The sequence below is a fragment of the Mytilus californianus genome, unplaced genomic scaffold, assembly GCF_021869535.1.
Source record: "Mytilus californianus isolate M0D057914Y unplaced genomic scaffold, xbMytCali1.0.p SCAF_2, whole genome shotgun sequence".
NCBI classification, from domain to species: domain Eukaryota; kingdom Metazoa; phylum Mollusca; class Bivalvia; order Mytilida; family Mytilidae; genus Mytilus; species Mytilus californianus.
The window spans coordinates 48,922,897-48,936,772 of record NW_026262668.1 but is presented as its reverse complement, the minus strand read 5'-3'; the positions used below and the strand labels follow the sequence as shown (position 1 = coordinate 48,936,772).

Genomic DNA, 13,876 nt, shown 5'->3' with positions numbered 1-13,876 from the left:
GAGGGGAATATGATACTCAGAAGGGAATATGAAATTTTGTTCAATGTCACGAGGGATAGTCTCAACCTAACAAACAATAATTTCACTAACTAAACTTACATACAGAGGAATATAAGAAATCAATGACAATTTGCACATTTCCAATTTGTTCCTACTGCCTAATATGTTTTTAGAGTGCGGACATGAAGTGATTCTCGAAAGTACCAGGCAATGACGTCATGCTAATTTCTATGTACATCTGCTTCAATTTATCAATAAAATGAAAATGACATAATTCATACAAACAAAACAACTATCCAAAAGTTTTGCAATTTCAAAAAAGTTTTTTTAACTACTTAATTTTTTTTTTATACTGAGTACATTAGCTGGAATATCAACTCGCCCTAGCTGTTTCTGTTATAATTCTTGCTGATAAAAAAAATAAGTATCAAAAACAAAAATGCCATTATTCTTTAAGTATCAAGTACAAAATGTACCAAACAATTAAGAATTATGTCAAAGTTTTCAATTTTGTTCAGAGGTATCTTTTGTCTTTTGAAAGAATAAATTTCCAACCAAAATTCAAAAAATATTGACACATATAGGGGTTGTTTGGCAAAATTTTTAATTGCACTGCCTAAGAAAAAGTAATATTTTATAAGTATGTGCTTACACATATTTTATACAGAAAAAAAATAATTTGCTAAACTGAAGGATGCAAAGAAGAAATAGAATTCTAAAAATGAAAACTAGATAAATAAAATGACAATGAAACTGCAAAACATAAAATGAAAATTTTTGTGTAAGTGGCAATCTTTAAATGTTTTTGTTAAATTCATTTAGAACTTGTTTAGACTTGTAATGATTTAAAGCTTAACATATAGACACATACAATATTTATATCAATCTCCAGATAAATCTTTTTATTTATGATGTTAGATTTCTGTCTCATTTACATACCCTACATCTCCTTTTATTCACATCAAAACATAAAATTTACTACCGGTAGAAAAGATTTGAAACATAGAATGCACTAAGCAGGGAATAATTTCAAACAAACCGAATTTATAATAAAATATAAGTCTGTCTTAAATTATATTGTTTATGTGTTTTGGTTGTTTATCAATTTGATTTTTTTTAAATTTAAATTTGATTTAATAACAAAATACTTACCCTGTTGGATTTTTTCTTCAATTACAGGTTGGAATTGCAAGGCCACTGGGTGGTCAGGTTCATATATCAAAACTGTAAGCAAAGAGAAAAAATAAAGATGATATTAAAGAAACTTTTCTACAACAAAATATTTTAAATTTGATTATATTTACAATATATTGAATAATAAACTGTTGACACAGATATGTCTCGCCTGTTGGCATAAAATTTCGAAAAAAGACAATCTGATGGACAGCAACATTACTTATTAATTCAGTCACTGGACCATGATCTAGTGGGCAGGGCCTGAAAATGGTCAACAAACAGTAATGTAACTTTATAGAAAATATTGTTTTCTATTGTAAGTAGTTCCTATCAATATAACTTAAGCAGAAAAACTTAACATTAAAAATTGCTAGTTAATTCAAAGTCACTGAACCATGCCCTAGGGGGCAAAACCTCAAATTAGTCGTCAAACTGATTTGAACTGATAGTTATGCAACTTCATACTAAATATCATTGATCTATCACAAGTAGATCATATCACACTAACTTAAGCAGAAAACTTAACATTGAAAATTGCTAATTAATTCAAAGTCACTGGACCATGTCCTAGGGGACAGGGCCTCATTATAGTTGTCAAACTGATATGTACTGATAGTAATGCAACTTTAAATTGAACATCAATGATCTATCACAAGTAGTTCCTATCAAACTAACTTAAGCAGAAAACTTAACAATTGTTGACGCTGGAACTGTCGCCGACGTCACAGGAAAGCAATCCCTATGTCTTGCTTTCTGCGACTTTTGTCGGAGGCGAGACAAAAACTGCCATTGTACATTATTAACTTAACCAGACTTAATGTGCATACTGAACACTCATTCAAACATATAATTAACATTTAAATTTTCAAAACATTTCGGAAATATTTAAGACAAATGAAACATGCTAGCTAATGTGATTATAATAAGATATTTTATCAATTCCCTTAAATGAAGTAAGCTTCTTATAGTAGATAGATGAGTTCTTTTGTGAAAGAAATTATTTCAAATACTAATATTTTGTTCAATTTAAACATAAATTTCTTGTGAATCATAACTCTTTCTGTGAATTACCAGTAGTTCTGGTTTTACTGTAATGGAGAGGAGTTGTAAAAAAAACCTGAATATTTCCTGCAATTTTTTATGATGAATATTTGTCACTGTGTGTTAAGCAAACAACAATCAATCAATCAATTTGACATTTGCTTCACATCTATTTCATAAACCTAGTGTATCTTTTCATTCTTTAAATAAGGATTATAAAGCAAAACATATCAGTTTTGTATATGCCAGCAGTGTAGTCTAGTCAATTTAGTGAACAACCTGCAACTAATTGCAACTCAAAGTTTTTCTCTGAAAAACAAGTCTGTTACTATCTATGAACAACATACTTAAACTATACAAAAATATATTTTGCGGAAAGTGGTGTAATTCATAACAAGAGTGCACACACTAAAATGTCTCGCCTTCTTTACTAATCATTGATATTATGTTGATAGTTCTAAATATAAAGCTTTACTACAACTATCACATAAACTTACCATGATCCAAGAAAATGAGGTCAAGGTCATATAAACCAAAGAAGAAATACATGTACAGTACACCTTACAATCATTCAATACACTAAATATAGTTTACCTATTGCTTATAGTTTCTAAGATACAGACTTAACCAAGAAAACTAAACATTGACTAATGAACCATGAAAATGAGGTCAAGGTCAGATGAACCATGCCAGGAAGACATGTACAGCTTGCAATCCTTCCATACAACAAATATAGTTGACCTATTGCTTATAGTAATAGAAAAACAGACCAAAACACAAAAACTTAACACTGAGCTATTAACCATGAAAATGAGGTCAAGGTCAAATAAAACCAGCCAGACTGACATGTACATCATAAAATATTTCCATACACCAAATATAGTTGACCTATTGCATATAGTATTAGAAAAAAAGACCAAAACTCAAAAATTTAACATTGACCACTGAACCATGAAAATGAGGTCAAGGTCAGAAGACACCTGCCAGCTAGACATGTACACCTTACAATCATTCCATACACCAAATATAGTAGACCTATTGCATACAGTATAAGAAAAACAGACCAAAACACAAGAACTTAACACTGATCAATGAACCGTGAAAATGAGGTCAAGGTCAAATGAAACCTGCGCGACTGCATATAGATCATAAAATATTTCCATACACCAAAAATAGTTGACCTATTGCTTATAGTATTAGAAAAAAAGACCAAAACACAAAAACTTAACTATAACCACTGAACCATGAAAATGAGGTCAAGGTCAGATGACCCCTGCCAGTTGGACATTTACACCTTACAGTCCTTCCATACACCGAATATACTAGACCTATTGCTTATAGTATCTGAGATATGGACTTGACCACCAAAACTTAACCTTGTTCACTAATCCATGAAATGAGGTCGAGGTCAAGTGAAAACTGTCTGACAGGCATGAGGACCTTGCAAGGTACGCACATACTTATAATAAGAGAGAATTCAACATTACAAAAAATCTTAAATTTTTTTGCAAGTAGTCACTGAACCATGAAAATGAGGTCAAGGACACTGGACATGTGACTGACTAAAATTTCGTAACATGAGGCATCCATATACAAAGTATGAAGCATCCAGGTCTTCCACCTTCTAAAATATAAAGCTTTTAAGAAATTAGCTAACGCCGCCGCCGCCGGATCACTATCCCTATGTCGAGCTTTCTGCGACAAAAGTCGCAGGCTCGACAAAAATGTTTTGTAGTAAAAGAAAGGTTATATGAGTTGCTTCCCCTTATTTGCCCAAGTTGAAAAAAATAAAATTATACAAAAAATGTTCTGTATTGAATTAATACAATACAATACATAATTATTTCAATTTCAAAGAATATTATTACAAATGAATCACATTCCTGTCTCAAAATTTGTATATTTGAATAAAGATATAGACCGAGATTGTGTTCTGCTATTTTACAATCCAAGAATCTAATTCTCCAAAATAGTGTTGGTAAATAACCTGTAAATGGAAAACTGTACTGAATTAGAGTTACCAACTTAGTCACATTCTTACTTTGTATTGGAAAGAATTCTGCTCCTGTGTTAAAGGCACAGACAGTTTATTTTTTGTTGGGGGAGGGGTTCCAGAAACACATGTTCTGTTCTTTATAAAAAAAATGTTATTGCAAGATTCAAAGTCTTTAATGTATTTTTCTCCACAACTTTAGAAAGAAAACATTATATTTTTTTCATTTACCTTCTGGAACAAACATGTTAAGATTTAGAATCCAACAATGTTCATAAAAAAATAAGAATGAAGAGTGTTAAATGATTTTATGTTAAATATTTTTTCACAAATGAAAATTTCAGGCGCATCAAAGCAAATAGCTACTCATGTAATTTGCGACGATCTCAGTACTCACACACCATATAAATAAAGCTTTGACTGTAACACTGAATCCACTTTTCACTTTAGTTACTAATCGGATGTGTACTTATTCATATTTTAGTCAGTGCCAACAGTATTTATTCATCAACTGTAATTACTAAGCTTTGAACTAGCTATGAGAACTCAGTGTCTTTTTGTTAATTGGTTATATACTCTGTGCTGATCTTTTTGAGTTGAGCCCTTTCCAACAGGGTTTTACAATTTGTTCTTACGTTGTTTGCTATTTAAATAAAATTTGGAATGGAAATAGGGAATACTGTATGTCAAAGAGACAACAACCCGACCAGATCAAGAGCAGATAACAGCGGAAGGCCACCAATGTGTCTTCAACGCAACGAGAAAAATCTCGCACCAGGAGGTGGTCCTCAGCCGGCCCCTAAATAAAAACTGTTCCTGATTATTGGAGGGTTGAGTGCTCGCAAACAGGGTTAACCCTGCACACTATGAATATGATTATCACAAGTCAGTGGCCCTTTATTACTTGGTTGTTATTGTTTGCTGTCTGTCATATTTGTTTTTCCGTTTATTGTTTTTACATTAATCAGGCCTTTCAGCTTTTCGTTTGACTTGTTTTATATTTTGACGATGGACTGTAGTTGTTTACATCCACACCCACATCATTGATATCTCTTGTGGAAAGTTTTCTCATTGGTAATCATACAACATCTTCTTATGTTTTTAAAGTGGGGAGATTTTATAATAAGTGATGGTTTGATTGGCAAGTGATCAAACTTACTACCAAGAGATCACTGATAGAGTTTAGTGGACCTTAAAAGCTAAACATTTATAATCTTTTGGCATGAGGTGTATTTTTTTAAATATTTTTATAGTTTCGTTCAAATGAGTTGAATACAGGTCAGCATTCCGGAAGCAGAAAACAGCGTCTGTAACATTGATATATCTGTAATAGAGTATATTAATGAATAAAGAGAGATTTGAGGTTTTTAAAGTCAACGAGAATGCAACCCAAATGACTAACAAAAACCAACAGACATACTTTCAGATTAGACATGACTATCTAAACGTTATCTCTGGCCATCAAAGTCGCCCACAGTCACTACAAATTTTAATTCATACACAGATGATGCATGATCATTTTTTTACAGTTCTTAGGCTAAATCTGATTTAACCTTTTATTAAATTAATTCAATGAGATATATTAAATAAAGAACTTGGTAATGCTATTCTTTATATACATGTACTAGTAAGTATATATATATATCTTTGACCATAATATTTTCATATAGCAGACAACCCATGTTAGTTCTTTGTCATTACCATTTGGTTGATGTTTCAGACCACCACATACATGCAGGTTTATAGGGTACACACATAAGGCGTTGTTGCTATTAACACTTCCTCCAGGAAGTGATCCCATTAATTTATTCAACAGTGCTTATCTCATTTTCAGCATCCAAAATTGGACCACTTTAGAACAATTACTATTTAAATTCAAGCTCTTGAGGTAAACTTATAATCGTATTGACAAAGCTGCTCTTGAAATTGCCTTAAACAATATCAGATCTACATTTAATTTTCGATCTATGAGTTTGACTGTCCCTCTGGTATCTTTTGCCCCTCTTTTAATGCTAATTCAGTGAACTAGTATATGTTCCTAAATTTAAAAAGCTTATATATCTGAAATTAAACGTGGATGTTGATAGAGCTTGCTAAATAAAATTAGCAAAATCTGCAATCACATCGTCTGTGTTTAACTGTGACTTTATGCAATTCAAATATTGTAAAAGTAGCTAATTATAATGAAAAAATACACAAAAAGGACTACAGTCAATGACGATGCAAGGACACTAGAAAAATGACTTTTCCAGCAATTAACATGACAAAATCAAAGTCAGTAACCAAACTGATTTACAGTTATTTTTGAACACAATCATTTTTTGTTTATTATACCTACACGTATAATTACTATAAATGCATAACCGAAACATAAGATGAAATTTCAAACTTCCACATAATGCACATATTTAAAACTGAGTTTTACTGTGTGTTTGTTTATTCTATATTGTCTAGAGAAACTAGGGGAGGGTTGAGTTCTCACACAACATGTTTTACCCTTGCCACATTATTGCACCTATCCCAAGTCAGGAACCTCTAGCCTTTGTTTGTCTTGTGTGTTTTTTTCTTTTTTGTGATAATTTTGGTTCATTTGTATGTACTGGAGTTTGGGGTGGTGTCCATTTTGCTGAACTAGTGTACAAAATAATTTAGGGGTCACCTCCGTGTGCCGGATTTACTTGCTATGTTAAAGACCCATTAGTGGCCTTGTTTTCTCTTTGACACATTCCCTGTTTCCATTCTCCATTTTTTCGTTTTTAAAAATCAAACTAGAAATAACCAAGATTTTAAAATTTTCATTTTATATGCCCTTACTTAGGGGCATTATGTTTTTCTGTCTGTACGTCTGATCGTTCGTCCGTCTGTCCTGCTTTAGATTAAAGTTATTTGTTAAAGTTTTTGGTCAAAGTATTTTTTGATGAAGGTGAAGTCCATTCATATTGAAACTTAGTACAAATGTTCCCTGTGATAAGATCTTTCTAATTTTAATGCCAAATTAGAGTTTTGACCCAATTTCACAGTCCACTGAACATAGAAAATGATAGTGCGGGTGGGGCATCCGTGTACTATGGATATATTCTTGTTTTGTAGTTAGTGTGTAAAACAAAATATTTCACACAACAAATTGATTATTATTGATATCGATAACAAGAGGAATACACATGCGATAAACATAAGATAATATAGGCTGTCTATAGGTGTAATACCACCATTGATTTTCCCCTATTAGTCTTTGTTAAATTTGCACTTTTCAAAAAATTGTGCAGAATTTATCTTTGTTTCAAATAAAGAAATACTTGGCATGAGTAAAGTTTTATCCTGCCCAGTACTATAGAAAAAATTTCACATATTTCATTGCATATAAGAAAATAACCATCACTGGAAGTTAACCAATCAAATTTTCCCCCTTTTTTAACCTGTGTACAAGCTTTAGTAACCATGTAACCTCAAGCTTCCAAAATATTAAATAGAAACCCCAAATAAAAAAATAATGGTGCTTTGAAACTCCCAAGATATATGTTTATGACCCAGAAATGTTTTACTGCAATGAAATGTAGGATCAATTACCTATAACTGTCAAATTCAAGGGAATATTTTTTTTCGACCTATTTTCGTATGCAACCGGATGTGACGTACTATGATTTGGTGGTATTACACCTAAAGAAGACTTTTTTGTTAAATAAACCGAATGTGACTTTTTTCCTTTGTAATACTGGTTATTTCAAGCATTCCTGTCAAGTTTTGTCAAAATCAGTTCAATAGTTTGAGAAAAATCTAGTATAATGTAAGATGACATCTACAGCGATTCGAGCAAAATTTCTTAGAAAAATCCAAACCAAGCCACATCATGATAGAATATAGTGTGGACCAATAAATGATCAAATATTTATCTCATCTGCCTACAAACAGTTGAATATGATACAAAAGATGACTTTAGGATGATAAATACTACTAATAGACCTCTTTGTCTTCCTTATAAGGTCTCTTTTGGTCCATTTATACCTCTCCTTTCCTCAAAATTTCTACTTTTTAGACCAATAAATAAAAATTTGGGGGTAACTTTCACTAATTTATGATAGAAATGTTATAATAAATGATTAATTGAAGTATTCAAGCTGAATGAACTATCCGTATAAAAGTTTACTGTCTCCAAGGAGGTTTCAATAAATCCTTAAGTAAAACTTAAATTTACGCCGCGTTCCAGAGAGGGACATAAAAAGCTTTTCTTTTGGTGAATAATTTGTTGTTACTGCTTTAAAAATAATATCATTTACTTAAAACTATATATTTATTAAAGTATTTCTTAGGGAAAATTTTCTAGTATAGCAGAATATAAGAAATAAGGAGAAAAAGCTCCCCAAAACTCTAAGTATGGCTTGTTCTGTCAACTAATATTCATGGTAAAGTCCTATTTCAAGGAAATTTTCTCATAAAATGTGTTTTGGAGACTCAATCCACTCAGAATATTTCATAATTTGTAATATTTCACTTAAATAACAAGAAATTTTAACACATGAGAGTACTCACAGGGTCAAAGGTGAATGTACAGCTTCCCATATTAGGTGTAATACCACCATTGATTTTCCCCTATTAGTCTTTGTTAAATTTGCACTTTTCAAAAAATTGTGCAGAATTTATCTTTGTTTCAAATAAAGAAATACTTGGCATGAGTAAAGTTTTATCCTGCCCAGTACTATAGAAAAAATTTCACATAATATTTCATTGCATATAAGAAAATAACCATCACTGGAAGTTAACCAATCAAATTTTCCCCCTTTTTTAACCTGTGTACAAGCTTTAGTAACCATGTAACCTCAAGCTTCCAAAATATTAAATAGAAACCCCAAATAAAAAAATAATGGTGCTTTGAAACTCCCAAGATATATGTTTATGACCCAGAAATGTTTTACTGCAATGAAATGTAGGATCAATTACCTATAACTGTCAAATTCAAGGGAATATTTTTTTTCGACCTATTTTCGTATGCAACCGGATGTGACGTACTATGATTTGGTGGTATTACACCTATAAAGATCCTATGTTAAAAGTTTTAACCATGAATAATCGAGTTTTTTATTTCCATTTTCACAATTTTTCTCTACAAATCACATTTTACACAAGAATTACAATTTTTTAAATACTAATAACTATAGGACTTCTTAAGATAAACATCAGATAGTATTCTCTATTTTCTGTTAAGATCCCAATTTGAAAGTTTTAACCATCAATAACCGAGATATTTTCATTTCCAGTTTTCCGGGTTTTCGGTCTTAAAACATATATTCAACCAAAATTACCCAAATATTAATATTGATAACTAAAGGACTTCACAAATAAAACATAAAAAAGTATGTTCTTTTTTCTATATAGATCAAATTTCAAAAATATTAACCATTAACAACGGAGATTTTCTACGTTTCCAGTTTTCAGCGTTTTTTCACTAAAAATCACTCATTTCACCTCAAAATTACTTCAATATGAATAATAATAACTAGAGGACTACATAATACTCTATTAAGATAAGGTTTCCTGTCTTCAACAAGCTTTAGGTCTAAAAATGTAACCATAAATAACAATTTGTCTTCTTTTCCAGTTTTCAGCATTTTTTCTCTAAAAACCACATATTTCACCCAAAAATAACCTTTTCCGCAAATTATATCAATGTATAGTTTTAGTATGTTGTTAGTACAAGTCTATATTATAATTTGCACTAAAAAAACCTTGTGTTGCAATTAGTTGCAGGTTGAGCGATTTAGAGCTAAATTGACTAGGCTAGTGTACACTTACTCATTTTACATAACTTTGCAGCAGTAGGAAAGTCTTTTGCATATATACATTCTAAAAACTGAAAAACAAATAAAATACATAACTAGTATTATATTGTTGTAAAACTGTACAGTTAAATTTTGCTTGATATTGTTGTTGGGGTTGCTATCTCATTTATATACAATTAATATCTTGTTTTATTCATAGCAAATGCATTTAAAGTGGCCTCAATCTTGGATTTTGAAGTAGCAGATAACAATTGGTCTAGATCTTTAATGAAATGTGCAAATTTTGAGAGTAGTATGTAATCCATGTGTAAGACTTTTCATGTTAATATAGAAAATTATTTGTTTTATCATATTTAGAGCTGTATTTTCTAAAAAACACAAAACTTTTGTTTGAATCATTTTTTTTCAACTTTGCCACATAAGGGGAGATAACTCAAATAGAAGGGGAGATAACTCAGTTAAAGTAATTTTTATAATAGAAAGTGTTGTGAATTTATTTATTTTAATATGTAGCAAGAAAACAAGTCTGGTGACCCCATTTTTTCATTTTCTTATCTGAAAGCATGTTATAAGAGCTATCTTCTCACGTTTTATCTTAAAATTCTATGGTGTAGTTTTCTTTTTATCTCACAAAACTTTTTTTTATATAGATAAAGCATTAAAACTGACAACCATACAGATTTCAACATTCACAGATCTGCTTGCAACAGATAGAGAAATCAACAACAATTTCCAAATATAGTACATTTCAAGCTTAAGTGGAAGGTAAAGATGAACCAAGCTTTCTTCAGCTATTTCAACATGAAACAATATATTTATAACTCTTGTAAATGGAATATGTTATATAAGGCCCCAATATTGGCTCTATTTATAGATAAAATTTCAAATTAGAATTTAATATCCATTGTCACAATGTATCATAGTTAAAACAATGATGAATAAGAAATCCATTTTTTTGTTTGAAAATTTACCTATCAGGACCCTTTTAATGACATCATATGCATTATTAATAATTTTTTACATAACTCACTGAAAACATGTGAATTTCAATAGGTTTTTGGGACCAGAGCAGTGCAGTGTTCCACCAAACAATTCTTTCAACAATATGTTTGAGGAAATCAATATGATTCTGTCAACTTTCACTCAAATCTCTATTTGAACCTATTTAGGTTGCAACTGTCAGAGCTTTGTAAGAAAAGCTTGACAAAAACAAGATTTCACTTTGTCACACATATATGCATCAACCTCAAAACATTTTCTTCTTGTAATAATGGAATTAATATTAGGGGCCAGTATGGGCCTTTACGACACTTACTCCTTTGGTAGAGTCACCTGAATCAAGCTATATCTCCGCCCAAAGCAATACTATTAGAAAATTGGTAAACACTTGAATGGTGTCTGCTGTAATTAAGTGCTACTTTATTTAGTCTTATCATGGTAGTTTAGATTAGATATTAGCACTTAAATTCCACATTTTATCTAAAATCTATACATACTTCCATCAACAACTGATTTGGAGCTTTTCTTTCTTCCTCTTCTTCATCACTACTTTCTTCACTGCTACTTTCTTGTTTTTTATCTTCTTTCTTTTTGTCTGTAGTGCTAGACGTTGGTTTATCAACTGGTTTCTTAGGCACTTCATCCCTTAAAAGAAAACATATTATTTTAAAAGTCGTAGTTTACTTTAGACAACATCAAAAAACATTTTAAACACGTAAAAAAAAAACTTAAACATATATATACAACTTTCCTTATTTGAAAGCATAGACAAACCTTACTCCAGTTCATAAATGTTATTTGCAAATATCAATGGCCTGTCATATGAATTACTCATTTTCAAGTGGACTTAGTCAGGTCATTAATGGTGCCACAGTTATGCTGGACAATTAATACTTCTGATTTCCATTCAACCTGTGACACTCTTCCCAAGAAGAACTATGAAATCGAGCAATTTGAACTTACATTGGTTTTTTCTTTTCTTTCTGTACTGCAGTTTCAACATCCCCTGAAATAAAAGAAAAAATATTGAAGGCAATACCAGATGTGCAAAACTACTCAAATGTATAAAAAGTTAAAAATCACTGACAAATATTTGAAAACAGTTGAAAGATTGAAAAATAACTATCATACCCTGATTACTATCGGCACTTTCTATCTAAAATGGGAAAGTTTTTTGATGCACCAAACCTCGAACTTGTAGGAGAGTCATTTCCAATTCTGACTGATGGTGAACGGAAGTCCTTTTATAAGAAAAAGAGGGGAATAGTGTATTATTTTACAAATTGAAAACCAAATAACCACTTACCAAACCCAAACCTAAGGAACAGGTCATTAACTGCTGTTCTTCCTGTCTAGATTATAGTGAGGCCTTCAAAACAGAGCAAAAGTTCACACCTAACAGCAAACTTGAGGAGGGCCCTACCACAGTTTTCAGCAGAATTCTTTATAAAACAAAATTTTACACAAATGTGTAATTTTGCAAGGAGAAAAAACCTCAAAAAATTAATCCAATTTAGGAGGAAATGATTGGACAATACTTTCTAGTTATGACAGCAGTTTGTGAATTTTCAATGGGAGATAACTAATATGGACATCACTGCAAATCTTCTAGTTTATACATTGTTTTGATATTTAAAAAGAAGAATAGGTACAAGCATTTTTTTTTAATTTCCTGAATGTATATATATTCAATCAAAATAATCTAAAAAATATATAACATAATTTTAAGATTTTTCAAAAATAAGTATAATAAAAATCTAATGTATAAAAATTTTAGTCTCTATCTCAAAACATTTTTTTTTAATGTAAATAATATATATATCTATCCAATATTCCATACTTTCAAATAATAATTATACCATTATGATAGCAGTTGTGTCGTGAAGTTTTCTTCATCTTCGTCACCTGACTTCCAGCTGTATTTCTTTCCACAACAAACTCATTCAGATCTGTTGGTTCTTTCAAAAAACTCCTAATGTGAAAAAATTTAAAAAATGAACACATATTTAACTTAAAGATTTCTCTCAAATTCTACTATTGATACAAAACTTCAAAAAAGTTAAAATTCTGAAAATGCTTAATTTCATTGTTCATGAATTGGTGGATGCTTGACATGGAGCAGTTAATCTTTTGTCCATATTTAAGTCAAGAACATGCTCATGTAATATTGAAATGATCCTTGATAAACGATCATACATGTACATATTCTTATTTTCAACATTCTTGCATACAAGTCAGCAGGAATAAGGTTATACCATACAAACACATTTTTTTTTAATTGGAGCCAACCAGTCTTTGCTCTTACTCATAATAGCCACATGCTAATAGAAAGATGCAGTGAGATCAAGTGTCAACTTTCAAATAAAATTAAATTTCACTACAATTAAAGAAAACAAGCATGAATAAATTTTTTTTTAATTTTAAATGGCAAACAGGAAAAGGTGACCTTTATATTTGACCTAATCATTAAAATTTCTTCCCCTTTCCTATTTCTTTCATATGTATAAGTTTCATTCCAAGAATTAGAGCAATGGACACTCAAGTTATCATCTGGCAACCATTTGTTGAGGACATACAGAAGGACAGACAATGCAGTTACTATATGCTACCAATACTTTCAGGACGCATAAAAAATCAAAGCAGACAACATTTCCTTGGTTGGTTATTGGATATATGACATATATTGTGGGGAGTATGGTTGTCAATTTGAATAAAATTTTGAATATTGTATGGTTAAATTTTTCAATTTCTCACAAATAATAATCGGAAAAAAAATCAAATGATATGAATCTTATCTATTATTTATCCCAAATGTTGAGTACTGCCTTAACTTTCATTTTACATAAATAAGCATGACATATCAGATTTTTACAAAATAACTTGTCCTGTCAAA

General features: G+C 30.7%; 2 protein-coding genes across 5 annotated transcripts in view; both read right to left on the bottom strand.

Moving 5' to 3' along the window:
* Positions 1-13,876, bottom strand: part of LOC127729914 (INO80 complex subunit D-like) — a 325,825-nt gene that overhangs the window by 205,771 nt on the left and 106,178 nt on the right. The gene's annotated exons all lie outside the window — the stretch shown is intronic.
* Positions 1-13,876, bottom strand: part of LOC127729926 (uncharacterized) — a 28,506-nt gene that overhangs the window by 8,500 nt on the left and 6,130 nt on the right. For both annotated transcript variants that reach the window (XM_052237907.1, XM_052237906.1), the window contains exons 4-8: positions 12,843-12,955; positions 11,947-11,989; positions 11,481-11,628; positions 9,998-10,055; positions 1,153-1,224 (exon numbers count right to left, since the gene is read on the bottom strand). In XM_052237907.1, the coding sequence (XP_052093867.1) occupies positions 1,153-1,224; positions 9,998-10,055; positions 11,481-11,628; positions 11,947-11,989; positions 12,843-12,955 (434 nt within the window). The remainder of the gene's footprint in view (positions 1-1,152; positions 1,225-9,997; positions 10,056-11,480; positions 11,629-11,946; positions 11,990-12,842; positions 12,956-13,876) is intronic.